General features: G+C 37.5%; 1 protein-coding gene across 2 annotated transcripts in view; it reads right to left on the bottom strand.

The window, feature by feature from the left end:
• Nucleotides 1–3,848: 3,848 nt before the first annotated feature.
• LOC119790064 (inactive phospholipase C-like protein 2) overlaps nt 3,849–17,401 on the bottom strand; it is a 56,683-nt gene continuing 43,130 nt past the window's right edge. The window contains exons 6-7 of one of the 2 annotated variants that reach the window (XM_038295388.1): nt 5,808–5,917; nt 3,849–4,613 (exon numbers count right to left, since the gene is read on the bottom strand). In XM_038295388.1, coding sequence (XP_038151316.1) covers nt 4,407–4,613; nt 5,808–5,917 — 317 coding nt within the window. In that variant the 3' untranslated portion in view covers nt 3,849–4,406. The remainder of the gene's footprint in view (nt 4,614–5,807; nt 5,918–17,401) is intronic. The other variant, XM_038295387.1, reaches the window with a different exon arrangement.

The raw sequence follows: 17,401 nt of genomic DNA, 5'->3' as shown, positions 1-17,401 counted from the left end.
TTACTCTAACATGTTAAAACCACAGAAATAAACTGATGGGCTTTGAATTTCCTATTTGTCTTACTTTTTCTTAAAGATGGTTTAGTTAAGGTAGAAGTAGCATTTTTGGAATTAATGTGTAATAAAAAAAACAAAAAAACACTAAATTTGGAGTGTATTTAACTTTTATCTCTGGAAAATTATTTAGTAAACATTCATTTTAGCCTCATCTTCAGTTATATTTATCATACATTACTTCGAAATCACCTCTGTGAGTTATTCAAATGACGATATTTAAATATAACAGACAGAAACAAAAATAGATGCTGCAAAATGGAATGACAAAAAAGAATGCTAATGTTTACCAGGTAAAATAAGTGATATAATGCTTTATTTACGGAAATGTGGTAAAAATAAAACACAAATTTGATTTCATGATAAAACGTGTAACTTTGGGAGTTTCCGTTTAAAAGCAAATAAACTGGATTGGATTTGCTGCTGGTTCAGCCTTATATTCACTTATGCAGGAAAAACAAACACCCAAAATCAAAAACTAAAGAAAATGTTCAAAACAAAACAAACAAAAAAACCAATCAATTTCTTTATACCTAGTTTAAATAAGATGGAAAGATTAACTACTAAAACAAAAGCTAATATATGCTTTATACAGAAAAACTGTGACGAGGTCGGTGAGGTGTTCTTGGGCATGACATCCAGGTTGCTTTAATATAAAATGAAGGATAAAATTTAACATGAGGTTTCAGGTATTAAAAGTTGAGGTTTTTCTTTTAAAAGCTGCACTGTATCACTGCTCTGTTGCTGTAGCTGCGGTGACTAGGATGGTGTGATCTTATCAGAATTGCTCTATATATGTATTATGGTTTCATAATGACGGTAAAGATTATTGATTCTATAGGTCTTAATGGTGGGATTATCATGGTAATATGGTGCTGTTACACAGAGTGTGGGAAGTTAAGAACATAAAGGAACCTATTGAGAATAAAAGAGTCCTACGCTTAAGAGCAATGCATATTTTCCATCTAGTATTGACACACTGGATTGTGAGATTATAAACCTGCTCAGTTTGTCATAATCAGACCCTTTTTGCAGATTTCCATGCAGTACGACACTTTTGGAAACATTCCTGGCTGTTTTAATGATTTTTATCCATCATGAGTTTTTTTATTTGCGGCAAAATAAAAAGTTAAACCAAAACTTTTATTTTGTACTCTAATCATGTTCTAAGTATTTAATCTTTCAGTCCCTCAATGGAGATCTGTAAAGGAAGATCAAATCCTGATGGGAGTCAGAAAATATCAAGGCAGAGATACAACATTGTGGATTGTTTTAGACAGTCTACTGTTACTAGCTTTAAGCAGACAAAGTGGAGTAGTTATTTTGTCTTTGACTGCTGTTTACTGTAGGTAGGATGTACGTTTTGAAGATCTCAGAATCACAAACTGAAAATCAGCAAGAGATTCTCAGAGAGAAGAGGCTTGCAGCTACTTGAAGCAGAAACCAAATGTCTTTGCAGTTGGACTAAATGGTCAGTTACATTTCTTGATTATATTTTCTATACCTGCCATATGCATGTTGTGATGCATAATGAGAGTATGACGGGTTTAAATTAGCATTAGAGTATCAACTGCGACTTTTTGCGTTTGCGCTTTAAATTTAAAACATCTAAAGACAGTTTAACTAATAAATGGAAGAACAGGGAGAGTTTTTCTACACAATGGGTCATTTTAATAACGGCGTTGACCTGAGCAAACTTTTTTTGTACCCTATTGTTCACAGAGTAATGGCTATAAAAATGACTCTAGATGTTTTCCTAAGGTAAACATGGCTTTCTATCCTGATGGACATGTAAATGACTCATATTATTCTTTATTTTTTTCAAACATTTTCCAATGAAAACATACAAAAGTTCATTATTAGGTAGGTTTACATCACTTAAGTTATTTAGACATTAATAAAAACTGACAAGGGATGTCCTAATTCACAAGTGCAGCCATGATATTGTTAATATTTTGAGAACAAATTCCAAACATTGTTAGATTTATTATATGCCAGAAGAGCTAAAATAATTTCTGGTTATTTCCCAACTCAACAGGAAATACTGGACTAAACATGCATTCAGATAATTGAACATTTAAGTTCAAATACGTTTGTTTTTGTTAACTTCTGTGGAGTCCTTTACAATAGCTACAAAACATTTGCACCCTTATCGTGTATAAAACAAAGCTGGCTCATGAATAAAAAGGGAGACTGATACAGAAAGTGAGAAATGAATAAGCGACACAACTCTAATCAGTGATTAAACTAATAATAGTAGAAACAATTACATGCAATGTCTGTTAGCCTCTTACTGTTAATTGTGCTCAATGGAAAACTTGCACATTAATAAGCTATTTAAGGTCCTGCTCACACTTGTCATAGACAGTGTTGTTTGAAATGCTGAAGGGAACTGAGATTTTTTTTTTTAGATGAGTTTTAGTTGTCAGTGTGCAATTTCATAAATTACTGTTCAGTTGCAATCATGACTGCTACCAGCAACACATTTATTTCACATTTTGAGTTTACTATCAAATATATATCTTTAATAAGGCTTTAGATAATAATCCAAACACAAACAATAAGTAAAGCCATGTGGACAATAATTGAAATTATTCTAATGTGTCTTGGCAAACATGTTAGTTTTTTTATATTTCCGAAAATCAAAATCAATCAACACCTCTGAGGGATAGTTCAGGATATTTGTTCAGCCAGCCCTTCCGTTAGACACATTTTGTTGTGTTCTACTGTGTTCAAACTCAACGTTAAATCCTAATAAGTTATTAACATTACTGCTAATATGTTTGCATTTAAATCCACATATGGCATAGGTATTTTTCACCTTACATATTAAGTAAAATAAATGATTGAAGAAAGGGCATTGTTAGACATGTTCATCTGAAAGAAATCAAATGGGGCACGTTGTCTGCAGGACGTTTTAGCTGCTACAGTGAAAAAGGTAAACATAGCAACCGATTTAAGTTTTGAGGAACAAATCGACAGCGGTCCTGTTAAAGAATGAGAAGATGAAGTTACACAGATTCTAGGTTATGAGTAAACAACAAACGAAAAATTTAATTTAAATATTTTGCAATCAAAGCTATTTAGTAATATATTTGGCCATCCTTTCAGAAAAAGATTTATATCCCAGGAAAAGGGCTAGTCTGTCACAAAAAATGTTACTCGTGACAGCAGCTATAATGGATTAGGTACTTTAAGTTAATAGTGACTACCCTAAATATAGAACATAAGGGGGGATTTCTTTTGAGTGAATAATCGAAATTTTTAAATAAAAAGTAAAACAAAAACAAATAGATAAAATAGTTTCCTTCAGAGTGAAATCCTTTGTTTTTCAGTGAATGCATCCAAAATCAAGGTGATCAGCAGGTGTTGAAAGCTGCCTGTGGATTCCTACCAGCAACAACTGATTTATTATGTTCACATATCTAAAATAAGTTAAATGGTTTTTGGGGTTTAAAATGAACTTTAAGCTTCAAGGTAAAGATAACTTTGGTAAAACTTGCCCTGAAAAAGAAGAGAAACTAAAGAAAGAAAGTACAACATCTTTCATGCAGCTGCTGGTTCAGATCGCTAAGACTGGACAACAACATGGATACATTCTCTCTCTGTCTTTAGCATCATTCTGTCTCCTCGTGTTCAAAGTTTTTCTAAGGAAAAGCCCTCTTCTTGACATATCCCACACAAATATAACCGTTTCTCCACAGATGTGTCCATAAAACTTTTACAAAATAAATCTCATATCCCCAAGTATACAATAATAAAATGATGCACTCTGCAGAAAAAAAGTCACAGGAAACTGTATATACACATAGTTTACTACCGTTTTGGCAGACAAGAACATAAACAAGTCCAGAATTGTAAACAGCTATTTACTCTCACTCTAAACATTTTTTGTTCCCACTCCTTATTCCGTTACATTCACAGCTCAGGAAAAATTGTGCTTTAAAAAAATCCTTGCTATAATCCAAGGCCTTCTTTGTCATCTGGTCCACTAAGTAGAAGTGCTCATCTATTAAGTCAGTCTGGAAGAGGCGGGGGCTGGTGGTCCATTCGGGTGTCCTGCTTCAATCCAGGAGGGGAAACAGGAGCATCATAAAGCAGTTCAATTTGGCTGCGATTAGGAACTTTGACAGGTCACATGATCTATTTCTGTTCTCCTGATCTGACAAAATGTAAATAAATGTTTAGGAGACGGATCCTTCACTCTTGATTTGCTTCAATTGTCTAAGAAGTTTAAACTGTGCTTTTGGTTGAGAAAAGTCCATGATGGAGGCTGGAGATTGACGACTTAGAGATTCAGAAAGAAAACAGTTTAGAAGGGATTCTAGGGAGAGCAGCTGCTGCCGCAGTCTTCAGTTTTCCTTGTCTGTAAGCTCCTCCTCCCCTGTGGCCTTTTCAGGAATGGCCTCCAGGCTGCGCCGGCTCTTGGAGTCTGAGGAGCCGGAGGACCTGCCCACTGCTCCTCCTTTGCTCAGATTACAGGTAAGCGCTGAGTAGTGGATCTGCTTAAGGTTTTCTTGGACTTCACTTCTGGCATGTTTTAATAAGTCAGCTTGACCCTGAGGGTACAGATCAGAGCGATTATAGCAAGACAGGAGGAGAATCCTTCACATCAAAAAATCATGCAAATGACTCTGAAATTGAGAAATCTGAAACTAAATGTCGGAAATTACAGGTGATATGTATAGATTATCATTAGGCAAGGTATTGTATTAATTAATACAACCTTAAAACCAAAATCTTTTATTGCAGAGATAAGAATCCATCATAGAAGAGTTTCATTTCTTCCTCTTTCTGCTCTCACTGGTCATCGTCTTGCAATAAGCTAAAAACTGTGCTATACAAGCACTGCCAGGTCATGCTAACCAGAATAATCTGGTAGGCCTCGTTATTCACGAAGGGAGGATTCTTCTGACCTGAGGTTGTTTCTTTTTATAATCAGTCAGGGGTTTAAAATTAAAGTCAGGAGGAAAAGCATTTTCTCCACATAAGTCCACGGTTCGTTCAGGCTGCAACATCAGGGAGGTAGATGTCAGCAGATAGCAGGAATCTAAAGCTGCAACTGCAATGATGCTTAGTTTTATCATTTTGAAATATGTGACATATTGTCATAAAACATCTGGAGTTAGGATAGGCTGGCATTCATGAGGAAAAATAACACAGCTAAGGTCTAGGAATATTTACTCTCAAAGATAAAAGAAGACAACAGCATATGGCGCCATTGGTCCTTCCAAATGACACCACGCATTTTATAAGTAATAGTTTAGGTAATAACTACTGTATGTCGGTGCCTGTTTTTGTGTCTGTTTTTGAAAATGTATACAACCGAAACTTTATTATTTTTCCAGCCGATTCAAAAAATTAAGTCAGAAATGTCCTTCAGTTTCTATTGCCTCTAACAAAAGAAGGCAACTGGCCAATAAGTTGTTCAGGTTTCGGGACCATCACAATCTCTCCATCACTACAAAATCTACATTAGGTGAAGAAATCAAAGTCAGAAGGAGCTAACCAGACTGGCCAACCAACAGGCTGTTTCTGGTAGATATAGGTTTCTATTTGAAGTCTGCTGTTTGGATTTTAACTTGTTTTAGCCCCACCTTTTGACCAAAACACCATAAAAGACCAAAAATTGATCTGCAGCAGATGACGCATTGAGGAACTTATTCCATTTACGAATCTGACATAATTACAGTTTTTCTAAATGAAAGAAGTGTTAGGTTAAATGTTATGTTAAGGATGTCAAAGATTCTCACCTTCAAAATGGTGATGTTCCATGTGAAGCTCTCCACGGCCTTATGCAGCTTCCTGCCCTTTAACCCTTCCTTCACAGCCAGATCATGCAGGTTTTCATGAAACTCCATTGCTGAGAGAGAAGATAAATAAAAGGATTAGGAGAGCTTCATTGAAAGAGGCTAGGAGGTGACTGGAGTCTAGGATCTGAGACTAGAGACCAGGCTTGTTTTTACTGTGAGGAAACCCATCTGAGCAAAGATGACAGTTAAAACTGTTTGCAGCAGCAGAGAGGTGCAGTACTTGTCTGTAAGAGGATTACTGCACTAAAAGATAAAACAACAAAAAAATCTTCTGTATTTAAATGAAAGGTAACTTGTAGTACGTGAGAAATGCAGTTTTGTTAATAATGTTAATGTCATAATTTGCTAAATCTTATAGTATTTTTTATAAACAGCATTGTCAGAAAGTGCATTATAAACAAACATACTGGCAAAGCGTATATAACGAAAGCTAAATGGATGACACACAAATGAAACTATTTTCAAGTGGCTCAGCATCTCAGCTTCCAACATTTGTCACCTGAGGGGCTACTTCAACATGAGACATGTCCTTAAGTGAGGACATGTTTCATGTAGAGTCTGCAGGAACCCCACACCCCAGAGGATATGTAACACAAATCACAGAGCTGTGACAGGCTTCTGCACGGAAACTCCTTCAGAGAACTAGGGCTGAAACGATTCATCGAGTAACTCGAGTAACTCGATTACAAAAAATCCTCGAGGAAATTTATCTGCCTCGAAGCTTCGCTAAATTTATTCTATTGTAATAAGCAATGCTGTTAAATACGCAGCACACTGGTCTAGCCGGAGGGTTTCTGTGTTGCACAACGCTACCACTTCCGTTAGCGCCTGGAGCGCTTGTGCTAAGTTTGTAGCTATGGAGGGAACCGGAGAAAGCTCAGAAGGAGAACCCCGAAAGCGACAAAAAATGTCCAAAGTTTGGGAACATTTTAGGCTAAACAGAAAGGACAACACAGCGAAATGCATCCCCTGCAAAGCAGAATTGGCGTACCACAACAGCACGACATCAATGTTGCAGCATCTGAAGAGAAAACACCCGCTACATGCATCCAACTCGTACACGGTTGCCAACAGGTAACGTTTATGTTCTCTTTGCTAACTACGTTGTGTGATAATCTGCCATGTGATAGATGTAAATTGAGGCACATTATTTTGCTAACGTTACATCTAAACATAGCGGTTACTTAACCGGGTGTAGTGTAAATTGTATGTGAGGGTGGAACTGAGAGAAATTATGCAGGACTTAATGTAAGTTTGTTAATAAAAATACGCAGCAACAGATTACAGGCATAAGCTGAAAAGCATTTATTTATTGGTGTCTTTCCATCCTGAAAAGTTACAGTCTTTTCTTCTCGCTACTGTTATGTATGAATTAAAATTTTTGATTAATATTTTTTGTAGTAATTCTATATTTGTTTATACCTAAGCAATCAAGAATAAATAATAGCATCGTTTTAATAAAAATAGCAACATTTTTGCATTTTATCATGACTAGTTAAGGCTGCAGAACTCTGTACAAACTCAAACCTTTACATTTAGACATTTTTATAAGCATATTTATGAGCCTGCCACTTTAGTATTTGAATATAATTTAATATCTTATAACTTTTCATCAGGTTAAAGCAAACTACTGTTACAAGTAAACTTTCTAAACTACAAACATTTAACTGTTAGGGATGCTCAAAAAGGAGATATTGGACTGATCTGGACTAACTGGTGTTATTGCAGATTTGCCAATAGTTTATTTTATAAATTTTTTTTATCCGATTACTTGATTAATCGTAAGAATAATCGATAGATTACTCGATTACTAAAATATTCGTTTACAACAGCCCTACAGAGAACACAGACATTTCCGCTCAGGGCGGCTCGAAGACCCTGTCTGCATTGTTGCCATGGAAACATGCACCAGAGGGGGGGTGGTGAAGAAAAACCCCTTCATGAGGAATCACCATGCAGACACTGAGGATTAAAAGTTTAGGTTTCGGACCTCACATGATTTTCTGCCATCTCAGAAAAATCACCATATGCTGCTCACATACTGAATGTATGAAAACTGCTTTAAGCATGCAAATATCTTCATTTTCAGTTTCAGCTTTACAACTTTAAATGCAGCAGCTGCTGCTGCGCACATGAGCCGTGACTGTCATAAGGAAGGTGCAGCGCTTCCTCTGGTTCTCTCTGACACAAACACACATGCAGACACACACAGCAGGGGCTGCCTAGCAACACTGTATGGAGTCTGGCGGAGAAGAAAAGGGGAAGCTTTCCCTTAGCAAAGCATAAGGAACTGGTGCAGGATAAGGGCTATACAGTAAGGGATTCTCACACTGAAAGATGACTCCACAATAATGTGCATCTCAGAGAATGACCCACATTTTTTTAAAAGTTAATTACAAATTCATCAATAGATGACTGAGCTGACACTGACGGATGGAGCTAAATTAGACACACATTTGAAAAGAAAGCACAGATAACTGAAGATGGCTTTCAGAGGGGAAGCCGTCATTCCCCCAGATGAGGAACTGTCAACATGTTTTCCATAACAGTAAAATAATTAATAGTAATAGTAATTGCCCTTTACAGCTAAATGAGGTTCATAGTGACATAAAAACTTCCCAAAATGCTTTGAAAACTGAGACAACATAACCTTTTTTTTTTTTCATAAAAACATCTGTAGCACCCTAAAGAACAAAGGGAAAGGGATCTTTATTCAAGGGCTGCTTGATTTTAGAGCAGAGATTATAGCTATTACTTAGGCCATTGATAAAATCTGGATTATTTCAATCAAAAATGTATTATATTATTGTATTTATCATATTGTTATATTATTTATTCATTTTAGTTTGGAATCACAGATGATCTATTGCCTTGAACATTATTTTTAACTCATAATTTTTTTATTTCTTTCAAATAATTGTAAAACTGTATATAAAAAAAAAAAAAAAAAAAAAAAAAAATGGGACTAATCAAGAGACCTTACAAAATTAGAGCATCTTTGCAAAGCATAATACCAACCAGAATATTATTTTATAAAAAATTGTTTGATCATCTATTGTTTTTGGGATAATTTTTAGTCAAAATGTAAATCAAGCCATTAAATGTAATTAACTTTAAAGCCATACTTTAAGATATGATGTGAATCATCCATCAAGAAGAATTTAAGTTTAGTTTTAAACATATTTGAATGTTTGAACAGGAAATATTTCAGCTGTGATAATCTGAAGGATAAAACCAAAAACTTTTGGATTCTTAAAGGAAAATCTGTTGTAAAATGGGGAGTTTTTTCCTCCATAAAATAGATAGGGAACACCAAGATTGTCACAATAAAAAAAATTTGGCCAGCAAGTTCATTTTGCCACAAAAATATAAAACAAAACACAAGACACAAAACCCTTAAAACTCTTTACTTCTTTGAACAGGTACATGCAGGTTAGCCAAGCAGGGAACCTCAGGAAATCAAATTGGAAACTCCTGACATTTTGTATAATGCTTAAAAATGTTTATAATCTTTTTCATTTCTTTACAGGACAGTTTTCCTTTCCAAAAATATTTAATTAATGGATGTATATGACAAGCAAGGTCTGGATTTGCTCAGATTCTTATGGTGGTTTGAAATACTGCTAGCATGTGACAAATCCCAGATCCTCTATGTTTGGAATTTCAGACAGATGACCTAAACTTAAATCTTGTAAAACTGTTTGACTTATAATTAATTCTATATTATACCATCTAAAGGTGAATCATAGAGGTAAGAGAGTGCTAGGGATGGAGCAGTTATCACTCTAATGGTATCTAAAGTAAAGATTCCAAAAGATTTAACTTTTATTAAGAAAAAAGTTCTGGCTGTGAAGATAGTTTTCAAATGCTTATTGCACAGATTATTGCAACTTTAGTGCAGTCCAGTTTTGCCTTTAAAGAATAACGCTAATAAAACAAGCTGATAATTGCTGGTTAGTCAGTTTGCCGTTCTGCTCAGGAAGAGTAAAGCCCATAATGTGTTATACACCCACTAAAGCATTGGTCTCCATCTGGAATCAAAGAACAGCTGGGTTCTACCATGGCACCTTTAGCCGAATCAAATGGTTAAACTGCCTCACATGCATCTCCTAATCTCTATATTAAGTTAGGTGTGCTGCAGCACAGCATCCTCATAAAGATTAAGGATCTGATGACATCTGTAGTAACTATAAGCATCAAATACATAGTATAGATTTAAATATTCATATACAAGGTCTAATTAAAATAAAAGAAGAAAGAATGCTGTTGAACATAAACATAAATCTAACATTTCTATTAATCAAAAATTCAAAACCCAAGGTTAATGATAAGTCACCTTTATAAAAACCAAAGTATTACCAGACAACCGGCAAAGCTTTCCTGTTTGTCTCGAGGGTTTTATTGTTTTCATGGCCTTGAATGCTCTCCTAGAGTCTATTGTTACAGGGCTTTACTGATGGGTGGTAAAGTGCATTGTAGCTATCATGCATGGATCTGCTCAAAGCAACCTTTTTCCTTGCTGCGAGGTGGAAAACCTACTTGAAGAGTATTACCACCACCATAAGGGCTGGATAGAGAAATGGCACATCTTACTCTAACTAATTGCAATGTGAACAAAAATGAATGTTTATGTGATTTGGAAATTGCAATTGTTTTGCAAATACAACCCTAAAGTAGATTCTAACAGATAACAGAATACTAAAGAAGTGCTCTAGATCAGTTTAAGGTAATTGTTATACAGGATGTGTATATTATATATATAAATATATATGTTAAATGAGAAATGTGCTGGACCAGCAAACCGGCCGTACCATGCAAATTAAATCGTAAAGGATCGGCATCTAAAAGCTAAGCCAGGTGGACAGAGTTCAAAACGGGTCAGAGCTGTTTTGAGAGCAAAAGTGGGATCAAAGCAGACTACAGAAGTGGTCAAAAGGCTGGACAATATTTCAATATCACTATATATTACAACATGATTACATTCAATAATAGTTAATTGCCATTTAAACACATTTCCAGTACTTCAATATATGCTTTACTAATGTTTTCCATGTGCCCATGCATTAGAAAATAGGGAGACCAAACCCAACATGACTTTAATTCAATTTCTGCCTTTGTATAACAATCCTACCCAGATTCAGCTTTAATCCGTTGCAGCTGAGATGTGAGCAGAGCAGAAAAGGAGTTTGGATAACGTGTGTTTGATAAATGGACACATCTGTGTTAGTGATAGATGTCATGCTGCCGCTCTGCCCAGTGTATGGTGCTGCTGTCAGAAAAAAACTGACAGTATTTGTGATTGCCTTTGTTTATTTTCAGTGGGAGACAGTATAGAATGTCTTTCTCTTAAACATCAGAGGCATAATGCAGGAAAAAACAGCTCTTCCTGCAACAAATCCACCTCCTTCCTTAAGGCTTATTTCACAAGGTGACACGCTATTAAAAGCTGCTACTCGTGAGAGCAAATATTAATTTTCAAAGGACTCTGAAACAGCCTGGGATGTACAGCGTTTTTCTTTTTTCCTACATTTTACTTGTCTCAAATTTCTGCACTTAATACCCCATTATGACAACATGGAACATGTTTTTTTTCTGTATTTACAATACATGCTAAGTTTAAACAAATTGGATGATAGACGTCTGTACACAGCAATTTTCAGATCTCCATAAAGCAATGGTTACATTTTCAGTCTGTGACCCCAGCATGACAAAAAGATATAGCAGAGACCCCACAGGACTAAGCAAGTGTTAAAACTCAGAGGGTTTCAGAACTAATTTCAAGTTGAAGATATATCAAGATTTACACCCCAGATTTGAAATCCTAAAGCAAACTTACTACCTTGTGCCATCCTAGTGCAGGATTCCTCAATTCTCGTGCTTGAGTTCCAGGGGCCTGGGCCTTCTAGATATGTCCTCCTTCCTCCTAAGCATGAAGTCATGTTCTCTAGAGTCCATTGACCTCACTAGTGTCTAAGGTGTCCTTAAGCAGAGCTAAGGTTTAGGACCCCCAACCTAAAAGACCACTGTGGGCCCACATTAAAGGTCTCTTGCAGAGAGGATCCAGGACTTGCAGAGTGGTTTGTAACCAATCCTTTGCAATCCTTGCTCTCACCCAGGATGTCCGTTTATGGCTGCATTTTCCTGACAAGCTTGTCAGTTTTTGCTGCTGACAAATCTTCCCATAGCATGATGCTGCCCTCCCATGCTTTACATTAGGGATGGTGTTGACTTGGAGATAAAATTGTCTTGTTTCCTCAAAACATGATGCCTTGTATTGTTTCTCATGGTTTGAGAGTTCATCTGGTGTCTTTTAACAAGCTCCATATGGGCTGTAATGTGCCTTTCCTTATTGAGTGGCTTTCTTCTAGCCACTCTACCACACAGGCTTGAATGTTGGACTACTACAAAGATGGTTGGATGTCTGGACTTTGTTCTTTTCTTAACATGAAGGGACACAAGAGCTCCGAAAGAGTGACCATGGGGTTGTTGCTTAATCATCTATTGTAGTAGATTTGCAACAATCTCAAACTGTTTCTTATGTGTCATTAGGGGTTTTTGTCTAGTAGCATGGCAAGCCAGATCAATAAGCCTACTCCCAAATCTGTTGAGGGAAAAGTGGGAGAGTCAGGTAAATGTTTTAGCCAGCTAGGAGGTAACAATGCACAGAAATCTTTGTCAAAAAACTCGGAAGTTTTGGATCCTGACAAAACCAATGTTATAGCAGAGGTTATGCCTGCATCTTCCTCTTCTGCAATGTTAAGTTTAGTTCAGCTGTGGGCTCGGAAGCTCTTGCTTTCTTTACAGCTGTATGTCCTTCCTAAAGCTTTCCCCCAAACACAAGACGTAATTTAGACGTTAGTTTTTAGACTAAATCTGGTCTGTCTGTCTTAATTTAGTTTTAAAATAGTTGTTGAAAATTAGGCTGTTTGTTTGGTCTGATTTTGTCCCACTTAAGTCCAATAATAGACGTTGAAAAGACATTGCAAACCCAGTTTCCAACGTCTTTTCAACAACCTAAAAATTATGACTTTTCATCGTTGACGGTTCAACGAAATGTAGATGTGCTTGGACATCTTTTCATTGCCTGTTCAACTAATTTTGGTTGGTGGGTTAATACTGCAATGTGACCAACCCATTATGAGTTGATTCTTGGTTACTTGAGGGGAGATTGAGTAAAGAAAGATTCTTGTATGTTTGTGAACACACAAATACTGATGTTCCATCCAATATCAATATTAGAAATTGGTCTGATTTAATAGTTAAAGCCACAATATAGGTACTGTAATGACAATGAAAAAGATGTATTGGAACACCCTTGCTTGCAGGCCAGGTTAATTATGTGCAGGAATGATATTTTGGAAAAACGCTGTAGCATAACTAAATGTGGAAATATAGTGCTGTGAATACTCTCCTGATGCACTCAGGAATTACAACTACCGTATTTTCACGACCATAAGGCGCACCGTACTAAAAGGCGCAGTCTCAGTTATGTGTGCCATTTCTGTATTTAACACACACATAAGGCGCACCGGACTATAGGGCGCATTTTTTATATACAGGTACATGTCCTCTACTACCTTTAAATAGCTCTACTGCGTATTTTAAAAATACAGCGGGCCCAAAATAAAAACATATTAAAACTACTTTATTCCCACTGATCACAGCAAATATAGCTGCAAGATTTAGATTATTTAGATGAAAAAACACCTGCCAGCCACCGCGCCGAAGAGGAGGAGACCCGCCCAGAGGCTGCTGTTGAATTAAGTTTTCAGGTAGAAAAATAGAGCGGGAGCAAAACTGAGTATGTTTGTGCCTTATTCATGTATTTATTACAAAGTATTAATCAAACCCACCAAAGTCATCATCCTCTGTTTCTGAATTAAACAGCTGCGCTAAATCAGACATGCCAGTTTCCCATTCTTCGCTGTCAGAGTCACTTTCCGTGCAGCGCGGCTCCTCAGAAATAATGCCGGCTTTTGCGAAAGCTTGAACAATAGAGCCAGCAGACACATTAGTCCAAGCATCTACAATCCATCCGCAAACGGTGGCGTAACTTGCCCGGCGCTGCCTTCCACTTATCCTGAAACTGTGGTCTCCGTCTGTCATCCATCGCTCCCACGCCGCTCGCAGCCTTACTTTGAACGGCCGCTTCACACTGAGTGTCGAGCGGTTGAAATTCCTTTGTCAGACCCCCCGGGATAACGGCGAGCACAGCGTTCATTTGATTCACCTTTTTTTTTCACATCGGCTGTGAGATGGGCACGCAGCGATGGTGATGCGTGGAAAAAATCACCTGGTCTCCTCACATACACCTGCCTTTCATCATCTCCTCATCCATCCAGCCTTTTTCATTTACGTTAATGTCATCAGAGCGCTGTGTCTGTCTCGCTGTCAGCTCCCAGATCAGCTTCTCTGATTGGTTGATGCGGCGCGTGCAGCAGCAAAACTTCAATTTTTCCATCTCGAGCAGCAGCAGCGCGTTGGCGGTGCGTCAGATACTTAAACGCTCCCGACGCACTGCACCTGCTGCTCAAAATGCGCTGCGGGACCTTTTGCTGCACCTATACGCGCGTCAACCATTGACTTTGCATGTAAACTCGCTGCTTCTGCTGCACCTGCTGGGTCCGGTTCACACCGATGTCGAGCGGTTGAACAGCGAGCAAAGCCTTAATTTGTTTCCCCATGTTTTTCACATCAGCTGTGAGATGGGCACGCATGGAGTCACATATTAACAGCGATGGTGATGAGTGGAAAAAAAACACCTGGTCTCCTTACATTCAGCCACTCTTTCATCATCTCCTCAATGAGGTGGTCTCAAAAGTCGCAGTTACAACACACATAAGGCGCACCGCACCAAAGGGCGCACCGCACATTTTGAGGGAAAAAAAAGACGTTTAAGTGCGCCTTATAGTCGTGAAAATACGGTAGGTAAAAATAGGTTGTATAAAGACTGAGTAAGCATTTAGATCTCTCAAACTGTTTGATCTTTGGTCGTTTTTTTCTTTGTAGTCTACGGAGGAGACAGTAATTCTGCACTTGGCATTTAGAAACATCTTGTGTGCTAATTGTGTTGTTCAGCAGGTTCGGCTATCCAGATGCCTTGAATGCTAAGTGGGACCTTAGTGAGAGTCTGTTAGATGAAGTGACATCCCCCATTAGTGCTACCAACACCTGGCTGTGCACGATCCGACAGTGCCTTTTATTTCCTGAGAGGAATGTGAGGCCTGTCTGACCTGATGTGATGGATTATTCACAACTTTAGGAGTTGTTGATGCTGAAACGGTCTGCTTTCTTAACAGGGAATCGGGTTTGTACTGACCCAGTTTCTACAAAACCACACGATATGCACACATAGAGGTAGAAGCAGCAGCACAAGCTAGTTCTCCTGCACTAATGCATGCACCCAAACACATTACTAGGATGAAAAATCTGACAGTTCTGGATGGAAAAATGTATAATATTTTCAAATTCATGGGTTTGCCATCAGTTGTGTCCTACTTTGGAATTGTTGGGAGTTGTATTTCCTCCAGCTGATATTAGATAATCATGTACAAAGGCTCTTTGAAACTGAAAGCCCCCCAAAGCCTCCGTGCACACTCTGGAGAAGTTGTTTGGTCGGCTTGGGGCTTTGCTGCCAGCTTATCAAGATGCAAGTTGTTTCAAAAGAAAAATAGGGTGCCTTTGGGGTGTTTATCATTCAGCAGACAAACTCAGGACGCAACATCAAAAGCATATATAGTAGATCAGATGTAGCCAACTCCAGTCTCCAAAATAAAATGTCCTGGAAGTTTTAGATCAGCCCTCAACCAACACAGTTTAATAACCAGCTTTAGTTTTTCTTCAAGTTTTGCACAGGCCTTGAAATGAGGCAATTACACATCACATGTATTGCACATGGCAAATATTCAAAACATGCATGTTATCAGCTTTTAAAGGACAATTGACAATATGCATATTACTTCACGTCCTGAAGCACAACGGAACTAATCAGAGCTAATTTCATTAAGAAAAGAAATGATGTTAAGTGGAAAATCATGTAACAACACATGACAGGAGTTACTTTTAGGAATCCTAGAGATGATAAGTGACTGATAGGAAGCTCCACAGAATTGGAATTGTCCATTTACATATGTGCATAAAAAAACATAAGCTGTCTTTATTTTTTTGGTTCTGGAAGATGAAAACATAAACCCTGTTCAGATAAAACAGGGTCATTCTGACCGAACATTTTAGGCCGAACACAGACAAGTTCAAGTTATGCACACTATTGTTAGGCCATGACCAAAACAACTGTTTAAACCACATCTCAATATTTACACTATGGTGATAGTCTGATGTTCTCTAGTATGTGCAAGAAGGTAGGCTCATCATTTGTTTAAGACTTTTGCAGAGGAAATTAAACAAAATTCAGGACCACTACAGAATTGTGTCTAACTTAAAGACAGTTTAGCTGCAGCAGGAACTTTTACATTTACTATGCACAGAATTTCAATCACTAAAAAAAGAAATTACCCCTTATTTCTTTGCATTGTTTAAAGCAGCTATTTTCAACCTTGGGGTCACAACCCCAATTGGTGTCACAAGATTATTTCTGGAGCCGTTAAATAATTATGGGAAAAATATAAATGCACAAAATGAATCTAACTTCCAACCATAAGAGTGAGCAGTTGGTCTCAGGCTTTTTATTAAGTAAGAATTGTTAGATTAATATTAGATTATATAATTTCAAATAAACAATAGACTACTGCTTAATTTTTTGTTTAAAATACTCTGCATCAATGCACCGTTTGTATGATTCAATTCAATTCAGTTTATTAATATAGCACCAATTCACAACACGTCATCTCAAGACATTTTACATTTCAACCAGATCATACAGTCAAATTGATTCAAAGTTTTCTATCTAAGGAAAACCAGTTGATTGCATTGACTCATTGACTCGAATGCAATCCCTCACACTAAGCATGCTTGTAGCAACAGTGGAGAGGAAAAACTGCCTTTTAATAGGAAAAAACCTTCAGCAGAAACAGGCTCAGTGTGAGCAGCCATCTGCCGAGGCCGACCGGGGTTCAAGGAGACAGGAGCAGAGATACAAAAGGCAAATGTAAAAGGCGGCCCCGTCCAGGAAACACAGAGCCAGGCAGACAACATTCTAATTTGTGCATGAGAGATTCTTCTAAGGTGGTTTTCTCATGCCCAAGTTTTAATGAGGCTCTTTGAACTGCGTTAGGATGTTCAGCATATTCTTATCAGACAGTCACATGATCTGCTGATTATTTGACAGAGTCAAAATGGGTTGCAAGCCAACATTTTGGACATAATAAACAGCTTAAACATGTCCCTACTGGGCCATAACACTACTGTTTTATTCTGTCAACTAATATAGCATATAGCATTTAAGAGAAAGCTGAGCGGTGGGCTGTGCGATTGGATTGGAGAAGGGTTGAAATTTTCCCAGAGCTTGAGGACAGCATTCAAACTATTAAATAAATGATTGCCTCTCACCTCTGGAGCCTCCTTGACAGTTTCAATAA

This window comes from Cyprinodon tularosa, unplaced genomic scaffold (genome assembly GCF_016077235.1).
Source record: "Cyprinodon tularosa strain WSP-4 unplaced genomic scaffold, ASM1607723v1 ctg354, whole genome shotgun sequence".
NCBI lineage: Eukaryota > Metazoa > Chordata > Actinopteri > Cyprinodontiformes > Cyprinodontidae > Cyprinodon > Cyprinodon tularosa.
This window is presented reverse-complemented; position numbering and strand designations above follow the sequence as displayed.